At 41.2% G+C, this 18715-nt stretch overlaps 1 protein-coding gene across 1 annotated transcript; it reads left to right on the forward strand.

Annotated features, from left to right (window-relative positions):
- Positions 1–10607: 10607 nt before the first annotated feature.
- On the forward strand, positions 10608–12875 carry rbp4 (retinol binding protein 4, plasma). The gene is made up of 6 exons (XM_012817359.3): positions 10608–10736; positions 10961–11080; positions 11238–11374; positions 11521–11627; positions 11876–12088; positions 12354–12875. Exons 2-6 carry the CDS (start codon positions 10979–10981, stop codon positions 12368–12370), a joined length of 576 nt encoding a protein of 191 aa, XP_012672813.1. The 5' UTR covers positions 10608–10736; positions 10961–10978; the 3' UTR covers positions 12371–12875.
- The last annotated feature ends 5840 nt before the right edge of the window (positions 12876–18715 follow it).

The following is an 18715-nucleotide window of genomic DNA, read 5'->3' on the forward strand; positions in this document are numbered from 1 at the left end:
AGGCTAGCACCATGAGGAGCTGGCTGGAGGCTAGCACCATGAGGAGCTGACTGGAGGCTAACTAGGCCCAACCTACCCATCTGGGGAGGTGGCTGGAGATTGGTTGACTCAGACTGTCTGAACCAGGCAGGAGGCCAGTGAGTTACTGAGGTGACTGGAGAAACCCAGGATGGCCTGCAGGCTCCTCGTGAGATCTGCAGTCTGCGACGCCACTCCAGCCATACCCAGAATCCCCTATCAGCCAAGGCTTTAACAAAAAAGTCCTTTCCATCAAGGTGAGCACTGCTAGCTTACACTCCTGGTCCTCAGTGTCTTTAAAAAAACAGAAATCACCTTGTGAAAATAAGAAGATAATTGACCTGCTCTAGTTCCTTCACAGGGAACTGGGTGTCGGCTGGGTCCTTGTTAGTCAGTTCATACTGTCAGGTTCTGCCGGAGAGATAACACGAAAGACAAAGATAACTGAAAAGTTAAAGCTTTACTTACAAAATGAGAATAGAAGCAAAGCCAGGCAGGCAAAACAGGGCACAGACCGAAACAGAAGGATTTAAGATGAGTCTATGAGATCATGTGTCTGTCTGTGTGCATATATATGCGTGTGTGTGTGTGTGTGTGTGTGTGTGTGTGTGTGTGTGTGTGTGTGTGTGTGTGTGTGTGTGTGTGTGTTTTGGTACTGATTTCAGATAGAGATTATGTCTCTGTCTCTCTGTGTGTGTGTGTGTGTGAGAGAGAGAGAGAGAAAGAGAGAGAGAGATGTGTGTTCCTGTCCATAATTTATTAACTCTTGACATGTGTGTATCTTACTGTAACCTCTTATCCTTATATTTTCCCTCTCTTTCACAGTTATTCCAATTTCTCTGAGCCAACCAGCCTACACGTTCTGTGGAGAGGTTGTGTTCATGTCGCCACTAGCTTGCATACCAATCTTTTCTTTTTTTACCTATCAAGTCTTTCTAGGAAGACGCAGATTAGAACAAGTACTCCATGTTTTGACAAAATATGTGCTGTTATATAACGCACGTCCAGATGAAGTAGAGCTGAGCTGATCGATGCTGAATTCTTAGAACCTCTGAGAAAACTCCCAAACATCTAGAAAAGGCTTGTCGTGGTCTTTCACAATCGCAGCTCGCTACATTCAACAATTGTGTAGAAAAAACCCATTAGACCAGCTTGAACAGGCCTTGAAATCTTTTTTTATGGGAGGTTCATGCATGCACATCTTGAGATAGGGTAAGAAAGAATATGCCAGTGTTGAACCACTTCATGTCTGGATCTATGGTGTTTGCGTGTAAACATATTCATGGTGGTGTGCACATTCACACATATAACAATAAATGATTAAAATGACTTGTGAATAATACATTATTTGATCCTATATTAGACTGTTTGATAGGATAGGGAATTGTTAAGACAAAGCTGTCATCATAAGTGAGTTTACAAACCATTACATTCTATTTACCTTTTACTTTCTGTGAAGTAGCACATACTAAGTGATGCAAACCATCCCTGCACTGTAAACCCAAACAGTTCTACTAACTTATTAACATTATGTATTCAGTACTTAAAACCTGGTATTTAGTTGACCCAACTTTAAATGTATTAGTTTTCTGAGCAAGTGAAGAAGTTTTAATTGTATTGGAATGTATTTGTTTGAGTAAACATTGCCTGATAACTCATATTTTTTTAGTTTCATTCAAACGTGACGTCTGACGTCATCAACGTCGTTGCAGGACTAGTTCAGAACAGAATCAGAGATCTTGTGATGAGAGACGGAGACAGCAGACTTAATAATTGTATAGTATCAGTTAGACTTCTATAAGCATGTTCCTCCTGTAGAAGAGGAGTCGACCAACTTCGTAGGGTGACCATATTTGAGTTTGTGAAAAAGAGGACACTTCGTCGCGGGGAGGGGCGCGGTAGTGTGTAGCATACAGATGACCCCGCCCCCTCCCCCCGCGATGGAATTTTGACACCTTTTCCAGATGTCATGTGCTGTTGTAAACAATGCAACTAGTGGAAGCGGCACGGTGCTCAGTGTTACCAGATTGGAAATGGTGAAGTATCGTATTAAATGCTCAAAATGATCGTCTTTGGAGGATAATTATCGTGCATCTGGCAACACTGAGAGGCCGGTCGACCAATGACAGTTCTCGCTACAGTCAGAGCTTGTGCTAGAAGGTGGAACGTAAGGGAGATATTCTTTCCTAAACTTGTAAGGGAGTAAAAACTAGTTTGTGAAGGACCCAGAGAAACACAAATATCCGACGAGGCAAAATCCCGGACGATTTTGCAATCACTGTCGGACGCATGTCCGGGTAAAAGAGGACGTCTGGTCACCCCACCAAAGGAGATATTTTAGTAATCCTGTCGCTGCTAAGCGTCCTTATCTGGTAAGTAAACAGTGTTTTTTAGCTGTTTGTTGCGACAAAATTGCGGGAGCAAGTGAAATTGCGATAAGAAGTGGCTAATTTCCCTCTTTGTAATTATTATTGAGTAATCACGTAATCACTTGACGGCTGTCAAGTAGCAAGTTTAGTTGCACGACTGTTGGCGCTGGCGGCTAGGAAGCTAAAGAGCTAAAGAGCTAGTTAGTGGGTTATTTCCCCCCAAATATGTTCATGTGCAAAGTAAACAACTATCAATTGTTTATGTTGAAAACAACTCATGTTCTACAGAAACACCATATAATTCATATCAGCATGCTAATGTTATATGTAACTTTTTAGCAGCTAGCTAGCTTCTATGTGTTTTAATGGATCTGATGGATAAAAGTGTTAGCAGCAAGCTAACAATAATGGTCGAGAACTTCAGTTAAGACCTACAATATTCTTTTTGCCCTGACAGCATTCGTGTTGCATATAAACAACAAACTGATTTGATGTATAAGAAGAGGAGTCAACCAAAGGAGATATTTTTGTGTACAGGCAGAAGGCATCACGGACTGGCAAGACAGCAGAGGTGCTACGGGTGATCCTCGGGGAATATGACCTTCAGGTATGTCTAGGATTAACTGCACAACAGTGATCACATTTTGTTTGTTACTGAAACTTTAATATTAGTTGATACTATGTATCATTAATTGCCAGTTTTTTTGTAAGTGTTTCCATTGAAACTCTCCTGGTAATTGTATTGATGGTGTTTTGCAGGAGGAAGAGGAGCCAGATTTTGATGATGCTCCTGTTGCTCTCCTTACATCGGGTCCCGACCCCTTCAGCTGCGAGAACATCTTTGAATTGGGTGCAGAGGATTTCTGAGGCATTTATGTTGTTGTTTGGCCTGACATATGCTTTCAATTTAGAATATCCCAAAAAACTCACGCACACCTTCTCATACAGAACCTTTTTATGTGTCTGGATGACAACAAACCTCTGAAACCGTCCTTACTCACCTTAAAACATTATTTGTTGAAATAAACGATTTGTTGTTGACTTGTTAACTTTGTAACGCTGTTCTTTAAAGCTTTAATGTAATCTTTTATTTTGTCAGTTGTTTTACAAGAAATATAAATGATGTGATACCTCTTAAGTTTTTCTCATCTCACTCTTTTTAATAGAAATCTTACATAGATAGATAGATTTGAATGTTTCTTGTAGAGTAACTTTCAGTTTAAAGTCAGTTTGTAAACAGAACCAGAAAATCAGTATATGTGGTCAATAATTGAAAAAAAGTAGTGCTCACTTTAAAAAAAAGTTAGCTATTTAAGTATTACCTACTCAGAATAATCAAGCGGAGTTAACTTTAAAAAAGTAAGCTTATTAAGTATTATTTACTCAAAATAATTAAGTTGAACTCTTTCACCAATATTAAGTGCACTGAACTTGATTTTTAAGGCTTAAAACTTAATTTTATTTTGTGTTGAGTGAAAATAATTTAGTACATAGAGGTTAAAAGATTTAAGTATAAAAATATTTGAGTATAAGTTCAGAGAACTTAAAAATTATGAAAACGATAACAAAATAAATCAGTATAGCCGATGTATCATTTTTAAGTTAAGTTTACTTAAAAATAATAATATATGTACTCAAATTTTATTATGTAATCGGTTACATCAAAAGTTTTAAGTACTCTGAACTTGTTCAGGTTTACAGTGTGCAGTCCACTACATATCAGTGTGACAGGTCAGAGATACAGAGGGCAAAATTGGCTATGTGTGAGACTATTAAAATAGTATTATCAGTGACAAGAGCTGTTGATGTTAAACGGGCCGTAGGCTGTAGAGTATTTCTGGAACTTCTCTAATCAAACAGAGATTCTCATCGGACGTTCAGCAGCACGGAGGGTGTGACCTAAGGTAACCATTTTCACCAGTCACGGAGGATGTAGTTAGTACACTTTTAATATTTTACATTTTAGTCACTTAACAGATGTTTTTATCCTAAGCCAGCTCCAGAGAGTTGTATTGTCAGCACCTTATTTGACCAGTTGATCTATAGGGTCACAAGAGAGAAAAGTAAGAATTCCACTAGATTTGTAGTATGACTGTGTGTCACTTGATGACATGATTTTGTCATGTGAGACCTGACAGTGCACCTCAGGTAACCAATCGTGGCCAAACTCCTCCTTTACTTGTGTACCCTGAGGGCCCATGAGTTGTTTACGCGACCTGTGACCTTGTGTGACCCAGTGTTACCATATATGTCCATAAAATCATTTCCTTCTATGCCGATTTAAGTTTAACTCATATATGTTCAACTTTAACATACAGTACATTCTTTACTGTAAACATTACATAAACATTCGGCAAACTAAGGACATTCAAACAGTCGAAAAAACATTCAGAACAAGGACTTCAGCCTCACCTTGCAGAGGTGGCATCGATCAAGCAAACATGCAAAGATATTTGAGGACATCAGTAAACAAAGCGCTGTATTAGAACAAAGTGTGCTATAGTGTTATAATCATAGCGTTATAAATGTTATAATTACATATTCAATTAATTGCATGAAAGATTTTCAGTTTTTAAAAAACAATGGGTTGTGTGATTGTGGCATGGGCCTTCAATGTGATTGATTTAATTAGCTATTTATTCATCAACAGAACATTTCTAGACAGATCCTTCATGACAAACCATACACAACATGCACAATCACTGTACTTAAAAATGGGGCTATGAAAAGCTACATTGTCTTAGTTGATTGGTGCAATCAGTTAGCACATAAACATCTATTGTAATCGCACCAATTAAGCCATCTGGCGCCAGGAACACAAAAGAATGTCACAGTCACACAACTGTGAAGCAAATCTGTGTTGACTGTGTTGCTTTAGTAGTGAAAGACGGTCCAGAGGGTTATTAAGGGTACTAGCAAGGAAGCAGGCTCCAATCAAACTCCAGCTTAACTGTCTCCGGGTGTGAGTTAAGAAAGACTTCTTTAACAAAGAAAAGAATCGCACTCTCAAGCATATATTCCTTCTTGCATTGGGAGCAAGTCGCAAGACAGACGTGTTCTGGCACTAAGCCATCTTCAGCATCTGAACTAGGTTATCATTATTATTAATAATAATAATAATAATAATAATAATAATAATAATAATAATACATTTTATTTGTAACGCACTCTTCATTCAAAAGAATCTCAGAGTGCCATTAGGCACAAGCATCAGCTACAATGTGACTGAGGGATATTTTGAGCCTCCTGTTCACAATGTGAGACAAGCATCAGGCAAGCCTTTTTCACTCAGGTTGTGTGGCTGTTTTTAATACGTTAAAGTACGGTTATGGTTATAGTATTTAGATTAGGTAATAATCATTATTATTGTTTTATTATTATATTACTATAATAACAACAATACCAAAACTATGACTATGGAGTAGGCCTCAAGCAAATTAACAAATTAGACAGATGATCGTTAAAAAGGTGAGTTTTTAAGCATTTTTCAAATGTACCAAAGCTGTCGCTGGGTAAGTCATTCCACCACTGAGGACTCACAAGGACCTTTGAGGGCCTCTGTTCCCTGATTTTGCAGTCGGAGGAACTAAATTAGTCCAAGAAGTTCTCATGTAGTTCAAGAAGTACATTCCATGTGTTCACCTCTTATACACTGTAAACCCTAAGAGTCAATCTTAACGGATTCATTAGGTTAACATAACTTGATGAAAATTATATTTTGATGTATTAGAAATTAAGCGAATTGTACGTGTCATTGTGTAAAGCACGTCAAGTGAAACATTGAGGAGAACTAGGGTGATTGTTTTTTATTTTTCCTTCAGAATGCAATGTGCTGGAACAGTGATACTCCCTGTTCTTCTAATCTCTGTAACTCTGGTAAATAGACACTGGCTGTAAGAGAATTCATCCGATTCTCACAGACTGCTTGCTGTTCACTCTGTGTGTCTCTGATCCTTCTGCAGAAGACCAATACACTTTATACTTATCTCTTATTATTAAGACTGATCTCATTAGACTGGTTATTATCAGATTTCCATCACAATCATTTGATCAAATGATCACGAGCTCTTTTGAGAAACTGAATAAACGGTGAAGTATTGATTAGCACGCCGAAAGACGTCATATAGTTGTGGTCTTCTTGCATAACTGTGTTGTCCGCCTGTGACTTCCCTGTTGTTGTTCAATACTGCTGTCTGCCATTTTCCAATTCTCTGAACAAATTAAACTGTATCAGTGACATTTTCATGAGATGGTAGTTTTACTCAATAAAGATATGCTGTACTAACACGTCTTTAATAAGATGTGAGAAATGCTAATGTAATGTTTCATAAATACTGCACAGTTTTAAGTCCAATTAACTCAATTGCATTGATGTTAGTGACCTTGTTGCCCTGAGTTACCTTAACAATAAATACTTATATTTACAATAAATAGTTACTGGTACCCAAAAAAAATAATTATTCTTGACTAAATGTATTGAGTTAATAAACTTCAATGGTTAGATGGTTTCCTTAAATATTTTTAATTCATTTACAGTGTTTACACATCCTAGCTCTTCTCATAGAGAAATAGCCACATTTAAGACAGACTGGCTAGGTTTGCCAGACACTCCTTGCACTCAATGACCCTGACCTTTGCCACCCTCAGCTCCTCCAAAACATGGGTGGAGGGGCTTTTAACAGGCTACTGCAAGAATCTCATCCACTTCTCCTGCAAGCCCTCGCAGGTTTGTCTTATCCATCTCCACCATGCTGTCCACAGAGGTACACAACCGCCTTATTCCACATGCGGGTTCACAGAGTTCATATGGTCAGTTGTGTTTTCTAACATTCCCTTTACGGTACCCCAGATTAAAGGTACAGTGGCATATTTCAGCGTATTATCCATTTAATAATTTCCTCTAAGGGCCCGTCCACACGGAACCTGGATTGCCTGAATCTGGAAAGAAATGTTGTCGGATCTGCCTTCCGTCCACATGAACCCGGCAGATTGGGTCCCTGAATCCGCAACCTTTTGAATCCGGTCTCCAGAGTGGAAAGATTCCGACCCACCAGCGGATCCGTGTTCGTGTGGATGCCCGATCCGCATATTTTCTAACTCGATGATGTAATTGCCCCACGTGAGCGCCCCACGCCCTGCCTCGCAACCTCAGCCTGAACCCTTATTAACCCTGCTGCGTCACTTCATAACAGCAACAACATAAACTAAATCGATGATGTTAAGAAGCTGGTTAGGAAAGGGATGACATTAACAAGCAACACTTTAATCTATCACTGTTTAATATATAAACCGTTTTTTAAAAGTGTCAGCAATAGCCTATATGAGCAAATCTGACGTAAAAAGATTTTTGTTATAGACGGAAGTTTCAAAACAGTAACTTAATACAAACGAGGGTTATGGCGAAGTGCGCAATTCTAACTAGTCCTGTTTGAGTGCTGGTGATTTCCAGTGGTAGAGAAGTCGTTCAGCAATCGGAAGAAGCTCATGATCCATGACGTCATTGATTCAACCACTCCGCTCCAGCGTTTCCGTGTGGACGCAGATTTTTCTTCACACGGCTCCGTGTGGACGCTATAAAAAAAAGTACCGGACCCAAAGAATTTTCCCGATTCAGGCAATCCAGGTAGCGTGTGGACGTGGCCTAAAATAAAGGGGGAAATTATGGATGGGCTCTTGAGCTATTTTTGTCAATGTTATCTGAAACACCATCTTTAATTGCACAGGTGCACTGACTGAGGCTTTAGATGATTACACAACAATGTACTTGGCTGCGATGTAATCCCTTCAGGATGAGAGAAGACAAACGAACAAGTCCTGTTCGTCCTGTCAGGATTTATTTTCCAAAACTGACCCGCTGGACTATACATTATCCCTTGCATATTTTTTTCTGACTCTGCAGACAAATGTGTCAACATACATTTAAATCTGATTCTGGTTGTGTTGATGTTGGTCTGAGGAAGGCCTGGAACAACCGTCAGCAGACCACACATAATATACTGTGAGTAAATATTATCCTATCATAACACTTCAAGTAATTTAATTCCTCTCCTATTCCTGTTCCTTACTCCTATGATTTCCTTCTGCACTTTCATTTAGTTCAGCATGCGACTTGCCTCAGACTCTTGTGCACAAACTGAAGCCAGCTACTGCTAAATGCTAAAAGTAGTTCAGCTGAATGGTTTGCCCAAAAAGGGACAGGGAAATCATACGAGGCCAGGTGAAGAAATGGGGTCCATTTTTATTATACATGCGCTACATCAGTGTGAGTTGGGTGTACTTTGGCAAGACTAGACTGTTCCCTTTGGATCGACATCATTGCAAAGCCACCGCTTCCATGAATTTGTGAGCCTTAATGGGCCAGTGCTGAAATAACTCAGCATTCCTACTTGTCAGGAGAGTAAGTAGAAGCATTGCATCGACCTTTGACCCCATTGCAATGTCTTGCAGTCTTGTTTTTTTCAAGAGACTGCAGTTTATAAGTCTTCATTTGTGTACACAGTTTACTTCATACCAAGAATTGCATAAGAATGGTTAAATAGACATCAGATTGTGAACAAATTTGAGATTAAAGTTATGCTGGAAATGTTTTTCTTACGTGCTGTCTCCCCCAGACTCCGCGATAAAAGACTTTGCTAGGAACATCACCGGGCCAAACTCAAAAACAGCCTCATCCTCTGAACCACAGAATTTACTGAACTAAGACTAACTATGTTTTTTTTTCATGATTATCCTCTAGGATAGTGTCTTTCCATGTATGCTACCAAAAACTGTTCCTCCCTGACAAAAGTTTGACGGACAAGTTTGTTGTTTGTATCGCAGGGGACCCCAAACAAGAAGAGATGCAGAGCAATTATTTATTTAAAATGCCTTGTGAAAGACTTGGCCACACGCCAAAGCAATAAGGAATACAAGCCTGAACTGACTAAACTAATCATCAAAAGCTGAGAATTGCCTTTCTTATAAGTTACATTTGTGTTCAGAGAGAGAGAGTGATTCTGATCGCTCAAACAGTCTCAAATTGACATGAAATTATTTTGGAGATAAAAGCCATCGTTGAGACAGACATGAACCCTGCTCCCAGTCTTCCTTTAAATTATTCTATTCATCCCCATGATGAGAGAAATCTCAGACTTGAAAGCTGAATTTGCCTGTGGCCACGCTTGATTTTCTGATTGGGTTTTTGTTGTTATGGTTACGGCTATGATCAACTGCTGCTTGATCACATCGCACAGTCCCTAAATTTAAGAATCTTCAAAGACCATTGGGACAATTTCAATTTAAACCAATCAGTGGAAGTGAAGTAACAAATGGTTTGTTATCAGACAAATCAGAAACAGACCTACCTACACTGTGAAATAACAGAGTGAAAACAATCTGTGTGATAGTGACCGAGAGTGTTGAGATGAGAGATTTTAGCGCGAGGAGGAAAACTCACAGGGACTCTGCTATGGAGCTGCAGATTTCAATCCCTCAAAGTCATGTAAGTGCAATGAAATGAAACAGATTTTTAATTATTTAAAAACCACATTTAAAAAGTATTATCCTTTTCCAGTGTGCTGCAAAGTTTAATTTAGCATGAGATTCCGAGTGCACAGACTTGTACTTTTCCGCTTAATACCTCAACTCCTTGAGGACGCTGTTACATAAGTGCCACATGTGTTGGATCGATTTTGTGGGGAGGCAGGGTTGGTTTTACCCTCAAAGGGGAATGTAATATAACCCAAGTTGTAAAGCTTTTCAGTAGCTAAGGAAATCCGAGAGGCAAAATACATTTATAAAGTTTTTAGAGCATAAAGGAATGTCATGTCATCTCTACAGCTGCTTCCAACAGGTATGGTATTAAGATATCATAGCAACTTGCAAGGCAATGGAAGTATAAGAGACCCATTTCTATAGGTTGTTCTGTAGCTGGTATGGCTGTAGCTACCGACTACTACTGCAGAGCAAGTAAGGGCATGCTCTCTGAGGGACTCCCAGTACTTCAGTCTGTGTTTAGGCCTGCTTTACAGGATTCCAGATGTTTGCAGAGTTGTATAAGGCTTCTTTCAAAGTCACAGTCAAAAATGCTGAAGGGGAAGAAAAAAAAAAAGGAAGCATAAAGCACCCAAGACCCATCCCCCCCTCCTCTCTCCACACACGGACTTTTTGTGTCAGAGGCACCGGGGTCAAATTTGCAAAGGCAGAAAGGCACCCCTGAAGTTATGTAAAAAATCTCATCCAATCAAATGGTTGCAAAGGCGGAGACCTGGGCGATCTTGCGAAATGCAGACCAGGGGCTGAACCATATAAATCCCAAACTTGGGGCCCTCAACAACACTGCCTCTGACTGCTTTCTTCATCGTGTTGAAGGTAGACTCAATTTTTTTGTAACTTTCTCCCATTAATTCATAGGTCTTTATCTTTTGAACTGAGAAGCACAGGAGTACTGTGGTGTAGCTTTTTTTTTGTGCTAAATCATGAGGATGATTGTTTGTCTATGGTGGTATTCTGACATTACTCTGTGGTGTTTCATGATTGTATTCTGACATTCCTCTCTGGAGTTTCATGATTGCTTTTCCCCTGCGGTTTTCCAGATACAGTGGTGGGACAACATGCTGTTCGTCTTTGCATCCCTCTGCCTCCTGGCTACATGCTGGGCGCAGGATTGCCAGGTGGCCAACATTCAAGTGATGCAGAACTTTGACAGAACCAGGGTAAGAACAGCCCAAAAAACAAAAGATCTGCTCTTGTTTTTCATGCTTCTAAAGCCAGTCAATCACTCTTTCTTTTGACTTTTTTTGTCTGGGGTATATAACAACGTCTGTGCAATTTACATTTAAGGTTGCCTACTGATTTAATTTTTTTTTGCAGTACACAGGAACATGGTACGCAGTCGCCAAGAAAGACCCCGTCGGCCTTTTCCTGCTGGATAACGTTGTCGCTAACTTCAAAATTGCAGAGGACGGCCAGATGACCGCCACCGCCATGGGCAGAGTCATCATCCTGAAGTAAGAACCGTTAACATTCTCTAAAGATATCCCACACTCGCATACAAAGTGTAGTTTTAACTACAGTCGAAACAGGAAACCTGAGACTGTCACACCAGCTCTGAATTGGCCTCTGACCTGTTTTCCTTCGCATTCTCCCCTCACAGCAACTGGGAGATGTGCGCCAACATGTTTGCCACCTTCGAGGACAGCCCTGATCCCTCTAAGTTCAAGATGAGGTACTGGGGAGCCGCCTCCTACCTGCAGACTGGCTGTAAGTATAGCAGACTATCACAGTTAAACCACAGTTAAAAAGAGAACTCCTAGTATGGCTGTAAGCATAGCAGACTATCACAGTTAAACCACAGTTAGACAGAGAACACTCAGTATGTGCACATAATATATTAAATTATTTATACTTTTACAAGATTAAAAATCAAAATCAAATTTTCTTTTTATCTGTGCGAGCCCCAGGCATGACTTTCATTTTTGTTCTCCTTTTTTTGGGTTGACTGTGTGCAGACGACGACCACTGGGTGATTGACACCGACTACGACAACTACGCCATCCACTACTCCTGCAGGGAGCTGGACTATGACGGCACCTGCCTGGACGGGTACTCCTTCGTCTTCTCTCGCCACGCCACCGGACTGAGGCCCGAGGACCAGAAGATCGTCACCCAGAAGAAACAGGACCTCTGCTTCTTGGGCAAATACAGACGCGTCACACACACAGGTGAGGCCCCCCACCCATGAGACACACACACACACACACTCACACACACACACACACACACACACACAGAAACAAATTGTACCCTTCAACTAACATGCCTTTTCTACAAATGTATACTATTATCCAGTGACTTTATCCAGTACACATTAAGCGGTTACAAAAAGAGTCAAAATGAATTCAGGCCTGAGATTGGTTTCTCAGACTTCATCTTATGCAACCCTTCAGCAGCTGAGCCTGTTTTCTTGTCTCCTTTCCTCTTCCTCAGGTTTCTGCGAGGCATAAATCAGTCGGACGTGACGAAGATGACAACTGTGAGCTTTAGCTGTGGGCACTGGAACAAGTTGGCGCAGCTTCCCTCTCTCTCTCTCTCTGTCTGCCTTTCAAAAATGTCTTCTGATAGGGAATTTTAAACAAGCAGCTAGGCACTCCTGAAGCCACTGTAGCAGACTGATATTTGGATGCACAGCTGTTTGACTCAAAATTCCCAAAGGTTTTAAATAACCATTTTTGCCATTTGCATTACCTGTGGCAACTTTGAAAAAGGGAAAAATGTGATGTGCTTCAAGTCAATCAAGGCAATGGAGGAAAGTACGTTCATGATTTTAAAAAGGATTATACAGACCAAAGAACAACCCTCTCTGACAAGGACAATTACTATCTTCCTCATCCTGATTAAGACCGATGAAAACCCAGGTTTACTAAAAACACAAAACAAGTTTGAATGTATTATGATGATTTAATGTACTGAAAGGAGTATTTTTTAAATAAAATATTCTTGTAAAACCAATTTCATTCTGGAGGATGGTTTCATTTGTCACCTGGCTTTGGTCAAATGTACCCAGAGGAATGAGGTCAAGCTGTCCCTTGCAATGTCTCCTGATGTAGCTATTGATCAGCAAACATCGACTTTGACCTTTACTCTTCAGTCAGCTGTTTTCATTATCTGTATTTAACAGTGATGCTGTATTGAACTGGACTGAGATAACGCTACTAAAGTAAAACAGGAGCACAGTAGCAGAAGAGGTTATAATATCACTCTTCATGGCAACACATACTCATAATACACATGCTGACCCTCCATACTGCGGCCAACTGATTGTTTTCAAAAAGAAGTTTTCAAAAAAACCACCAGGGACTGTTGGCAGACTGTTGATGTGCAAACAGTCCCAGCTGTGGCTTTATGTTCTTTCTCTTTAAAGCTTTTCGCTCTCCCCATGAGCGTGTCCACATGTGTCTGATGTCCTGACCTTCCACCCTAGCACTGCTTCATTCCGTAGCCTCCCCAGCTCTCACTAATCAGCCATATGTGTCCCACTGCTCTTTCTGCCTTCCCTCCTCCTGCTCTCTTCATCTCTCTCTCTCTCTCTCTGTCTCTCTCTCTCTGTCTGTCTCTTACTCTCTCTGTCTCTTACTCTCTCTATCAATGAAACGTTCTCTCTGTCTATCTCTCCCTGTTGATGGAACATTCTCTCTTTCTCCAATATCTCTCTCCCTTTCTTTGTCTCAAACCTCTTTCACATCTTCATGCCTCTCTTTTGGCCTCGTCCCTCACTCTCTCTCTCTCTCGGTCTCTCTCTCTCTCACACACTTTCCAATTTGATCTCTCTCCCTCTCTCTTGCTGACTTTCTCTCTAGCTCTGCACCTTCCTATCTCCCTCTCCTCCTCGCTCAACATACTCCCTCCACCTCCATTATGTCACTCTCGCAACACTTATATCAGAGCACTGACGTACTTTCAGCCTAAGCTCTCCAATGTCCTCGCTTCTCTCACAACCGTCTCCTTGGCCCTGATGATCTCACCCTCTGCCCCCCCCCAACCCTCTGCCCCCCCCAACACTCTTTATCAGCCTATTGACTGCTTTCACTCCCCCGTCTTTCCACCCCCTCTTCCTTCTCTCTTTCCCTCTCTCTCTCTCTCTCTCTGTCTTTCTCTCCCTCTCTCTCACAGACTGCCAGAGTACATCTGAGGTGCTAAAAAGATGTTGCAGATGTTTGGCAGCCAGCGGGGAACACAGCAGCATATAAACAACGTCCTGAAACTGACCCTGATTACTTCTCCACTGAGACCTTTCTCCTTCTCCTCCATTGCCTTCCTTGTGTGGCTGTTAGGGGGTTGGATCAGCGATGTTTGCCTGTTGCCTAAGTTCCTGTCTCCTGGCCAGGAATCCCTTAAAGTAGGCCCCTACACTGCCTGCACATAAACCATCCACTGTTGGTTCTGCTCCAGGGCCTTTTACTCAACCAACACAAGAAAAAAAAAACATTGGCCTCTAGGTTTCCATACTCACATCACGATACACACTCATAAACTAAGACATGGTGCCTTCTGAAACTGTGAAGTAGTAATCCTGTTTTATAGTAATCCTGAAAGGTATCGTACAGACTGTGTGGCTTTCAGACTTTAATTTCCCAAACATGCAGCTCTTTTGAACAGTGCAGATCATGAAAAAAGGTCCCTCTTTCTTCTTATATGGTATGGTTTTAAGAGCTGTCTGTGAAACACTTGATAGCCCCATACAGTGTAAAACTGACAGTGAATGCGGGACATGCAGAGAGCAGCTTACTGCTGATGTAAGGAATTGCAGTATATCCTGCCCAAGAATATGAAAAAAAAAGCAGCTGCTGTGATCACCAAACATGTGATCACCATAATCTCCCAATTGGTAATCCTAGCATGGTAGCAAAGGAAAGGTCAACATCCTGACATCTCTCCCTGAAACCTAGGGTCAGGTAAGCAACTGAGGTTAAAGTGACAGCAATCAATTGTAGTATGGGAAAGGGTGTAGTAGGCTATTGAGAACCATCTCTGAAGCCGGCTGTTGCAGAATTGTAATTCTGATAACTAATTCCTCGTCATCCTGGCTGCTGCTTCCGGCTACCCCTGGGGCAGAAACATTAGCAGGTTTAGCCCCCTCGAGGTTCTATTACCCACGCCCTGCCCTGTTGCAGCTGGTCGATGAGTTCTCTAATTCTTCATAGTGTAGTCATCTTCAGTCACTTCTGACACCAATGTCAGAGCTGGAGTCTTCGAAGTGGACAAAGTCGTTTGACTCGGTTGGCCTCGAGCCTTTTATCTTGAAGCACATTCAGCAGGAAGCACTGAGACAGAAGGGCAGGAATGGCAGACACACACACACACGCACGCACACACACACACACACACACACACACACACACACACACACACACACACACACACACACACACACACACAAACACACACACCGTGTGTGTGTGTGTGTGTGTGTGTGTATGTGTGTCGGAAAAACTTCAGTCAAGTTGAACTGAGTAGCCTCAATAATACTTTTATAAAAAACTTTTATATTAGAAATGTCATGTGTGTGTGTGTGTGTGGGGGGGGGGGGGGGGGTGTGTGTGCATCAGTCTCTCTGTTAGTATGTCAAAGTGGGTCTTTCATCTCACCACAATGTATCAATAGAACTTTCATGGGGAAAAAAGGGCTGATTTAAAATCAAAGTGACCCTCACTATGAAGATGATACTCAGTCAGACAAAAACAAATAACCCATCCACTGGTCCATGTGATCAGTCCTCCTCATCTTCTGCCAATTTAGAATTCATTGGAGTCCATTTGCCTTGCCGGGAAGATGGGCCCTGCTGGGAAATAGGATTCTAAAGACACATTTTGTGGCAAAGGATACATAAGAACAAAAGGCTAGGCAGAATACCCACCAGTTTCCACAGAACTTTAACATACAGGCTTCAGCATATAGCCTCATATATCAGCACATACCTCATATTTAATGTGGATGACTTCACAGCCGTTGTCTTAGTTACCCATATTAATATTAGGAGCTAGCACACCACAAAGCCTAAAAAAACTGTCCCTCTTTGCTTTCTTCCTTGCACACACTACCATTATTTTAGTGTATTACTGCACGTCAAGTGACACAGGCTATGTAAGTTATTAAACACGCCGTACTGAAGCAGGGATAGAAAAGGAAATGAACCATCTCCCCTTGTTCTATGATGTCACCTTGTCCTATGGTGTCAGCAGGGAGGAGAATTAAGGACGGTGAAGAAAAGAATGCTCAGTGAATGAATCTATGAATCAATCAACGAAGCAATCAATGAAAAATCAAAGCTTTTTATTATCAATTCAGCTCTCGGTGATGATGTAATGAGGTAGATGACTGACGACGTGGACTCAAAGGGTTTCAGGCCTTTCAGGAGATTTTCCATCGTCAGCTTGGCTTGTCTGCTCACTTGAAACTCAATCAGAGTCAAGTAGCACTCGTCTGCCTGCGCTCCTTCACAATGTATGAAATTGATTGAATTAGTGCAGGCATTCGTTCAGTCTAGTTCTTCATTGTAACTCCGCCAGGAAATTAGATGAGAGTGATAAAGAGAGCGAGAGTGGGAGATAGAGATAAAATTGGCTCTTATAAGCTGTAAAACATAACCAAATTGATCTGTACCATACCAGAGGAAATTACTTCTGGTTAAGGGGGTCAACACTTGAAAGTTAAGACAAAGTTGCTCTTCAAGCAAGACTAAAGGTCCACGCTTGGAATTGTTCAGTGAATAGAATAAAGGAAAATACACATAAAGATGTCATCTGAGGTAAAGATTTGGCCTCATAATCAGGCAATTATTAGCTGCAAGATAAAAATTAAAACAAATCTCTTACATATTCACAAACACAGCAGTCCATGATGATAACACAGCCCTGCGCTCAGAGAGTGGTATGATGTAAGACTAAAGCAGACTCGTAGACTAAACAATAATGAAGAGGAGCTTAGGAAAAAGAATAGACTGGAGCAGGCATCATAATTAACCGTCGGGGGAAAAAAGAATTGGAGTTGATATGTAGTTTCCTGCCTCATTAACCTTTTTGGTTCTAAAGACATCATCAATAATTGCCTCCCTGATGTCTCTGTATTAGGCTTAAGCCCTTTGCAGATGATAACATTTGTTGAACTTGAAACTATCTTTCAGAAGATGTCTAGCAATAACCTACACGTGACCATACTCACCCACATATAACACCACCACCACCTACCCGCATTTTTAGCATCTTGGTATTAATTTATAAGGAAGTCAGCGGGTACAGTTCTGTGCAGTGAGTAAACCTCACTCCTCACTCACACGTGCATTCACATGATGGGCTACTCATATGCAATGCATACAAGGACATATGGATACACACACACACACACACACACACACACACGCACACAGACATAAACATGTACTCTGACACAAGCACACACACATATACACACACACACACACACACACACACACACACACACACACACACACACACACACACACCACAAAGCAGCTCTGATTGGAGTCAGATGGGGCTTTTGGTTGGTGATTTACTGGGGTCTACTCCCAGTCCGTGCAGTGGGGAGGACACCCATGAGACCCAAGACTGCACCAGTGGGGTATTTCACTCTAACCTCCACTGCGGTTTTTGGCTTTCAGGGTCAAAAGCTGCCAGGGAAGAGAGGGGTCCCTGTTTAAGGGGGGGATCCCTGAACATTCCTTCTTGCACTCTGCTGGATTCACAGGCTGTTTCTCTGAAGACTTTGAGAGTTGTGGCAGCAACTGTTGAGAGTGAGAAAAATATGAGGGTAACGGGGTAATGGGGATTTGAAGCAGCATGCATGCATTAGAAGGAAATGGAAATGGACCAAAAAGACAGTCTTATCGAAGTGGTGGAGTGAATGTGTCAGCTACATATGGTAGCGCACAGGGTGTTCTTCCACAGATGTTGTGTTTGTATAATTAGCCCCATAATGCTGTGCATGTGTGCCTGTTAGAATGGTTAATGTTTGATTCTGTGTTCAATGTTCCATTTTAGAGTGTATTCTTGTTTCCATGCCAGTGAAAATGTCATCAAGTATAACTGTTAGCATTTTAGTCCGTGTGTGCAGTAGCTCCCGGTGTTAAGTTTAGCGTTATATGTCCAAGGCATAAGTGTCAGTGTAGCAATGTAAGACTGGCCTTTCATCCTTGTACTTGTACTAGTGCCATAGGGGTCAATACAGCGGTAGTCCTGGGGTCATGTGGTGTATGAGGTGAATTAAAACCGAGATCTCTGTCTCTCTGCACATTCATCCTGGCTAGCTCGCTACAGTATTTTAATATGAGTGTTTATTGTAATTTGGATTTATCTCATTGATATAACTCTTTTTTTTTAGTGTTTGTGTTCTCTTGACCCAGTCGTGAGAGATTCTGTTGTTACATAATCTCCTGATGACTTTCACATTTCCAGCGGAGCTCAAATGTCCACACAGAAATCGTAATACTGACCTGTTTGCTTTCACTCCTATCTGACCAGAAGGCCATGTCATGTCAGGCTGATTACAGAGTATGGAATATATATATGGAATATATACCGGATGTTAGATGTGTGTGTGTTAGTTCTCTTTCTTTAAATTGAAATACTTGAAAACATTGTCAACAAAACCTGCAGAAGTTCCTCCCACTAAGTGAAACATCTTTTCTATCTACAATTATCCATAATGTCCTGTGAGGCAAAGTTCTCCTCATACACACCAGCATGCACATACATCAATACAGATCAACAGTCATAGGTCATCAAGATTCATTGCAATTTAGGTTGGGCTGTTGTGTTTACTTTTGACCTTTAAAG

This window comes from Clupea harengus, chromosome 23 (assembly GCF_900700415.2).
Source record: "Clupea harengus chromosome 23, Ch_v2.0.2, whole genome shotgun sequence".
Taxonomy (NCBI): Eukaryota; Metazoa; Chordata; class Actinopteri; order Clupeiformes; family Clupeidae; genus Clupea; species Clupea harengus.

Coding starts and splice junctions, on each gene's coding strand:
- rbp4 (XM_012817359.3), top strand. CDS start 10,979: ATGCTGTTCGTCTTTGCATCCCTCTGCCTCCTGGCTACATGCTGGGCG. Junction 11,081..11,237: donor AGAACTTTGACAGAACCAGG/GTAAGAACAGCC, acceptor TTTTTTTTGCAG/TACACAGGAACATGGTACGC. Junction 11,628..11,875: donor CTCCTACCTGCAGACTGGCT/GTAAGTATAGCA, acceptor GACTGTGTGCAG/ACGACGACCACTGGGTGATT.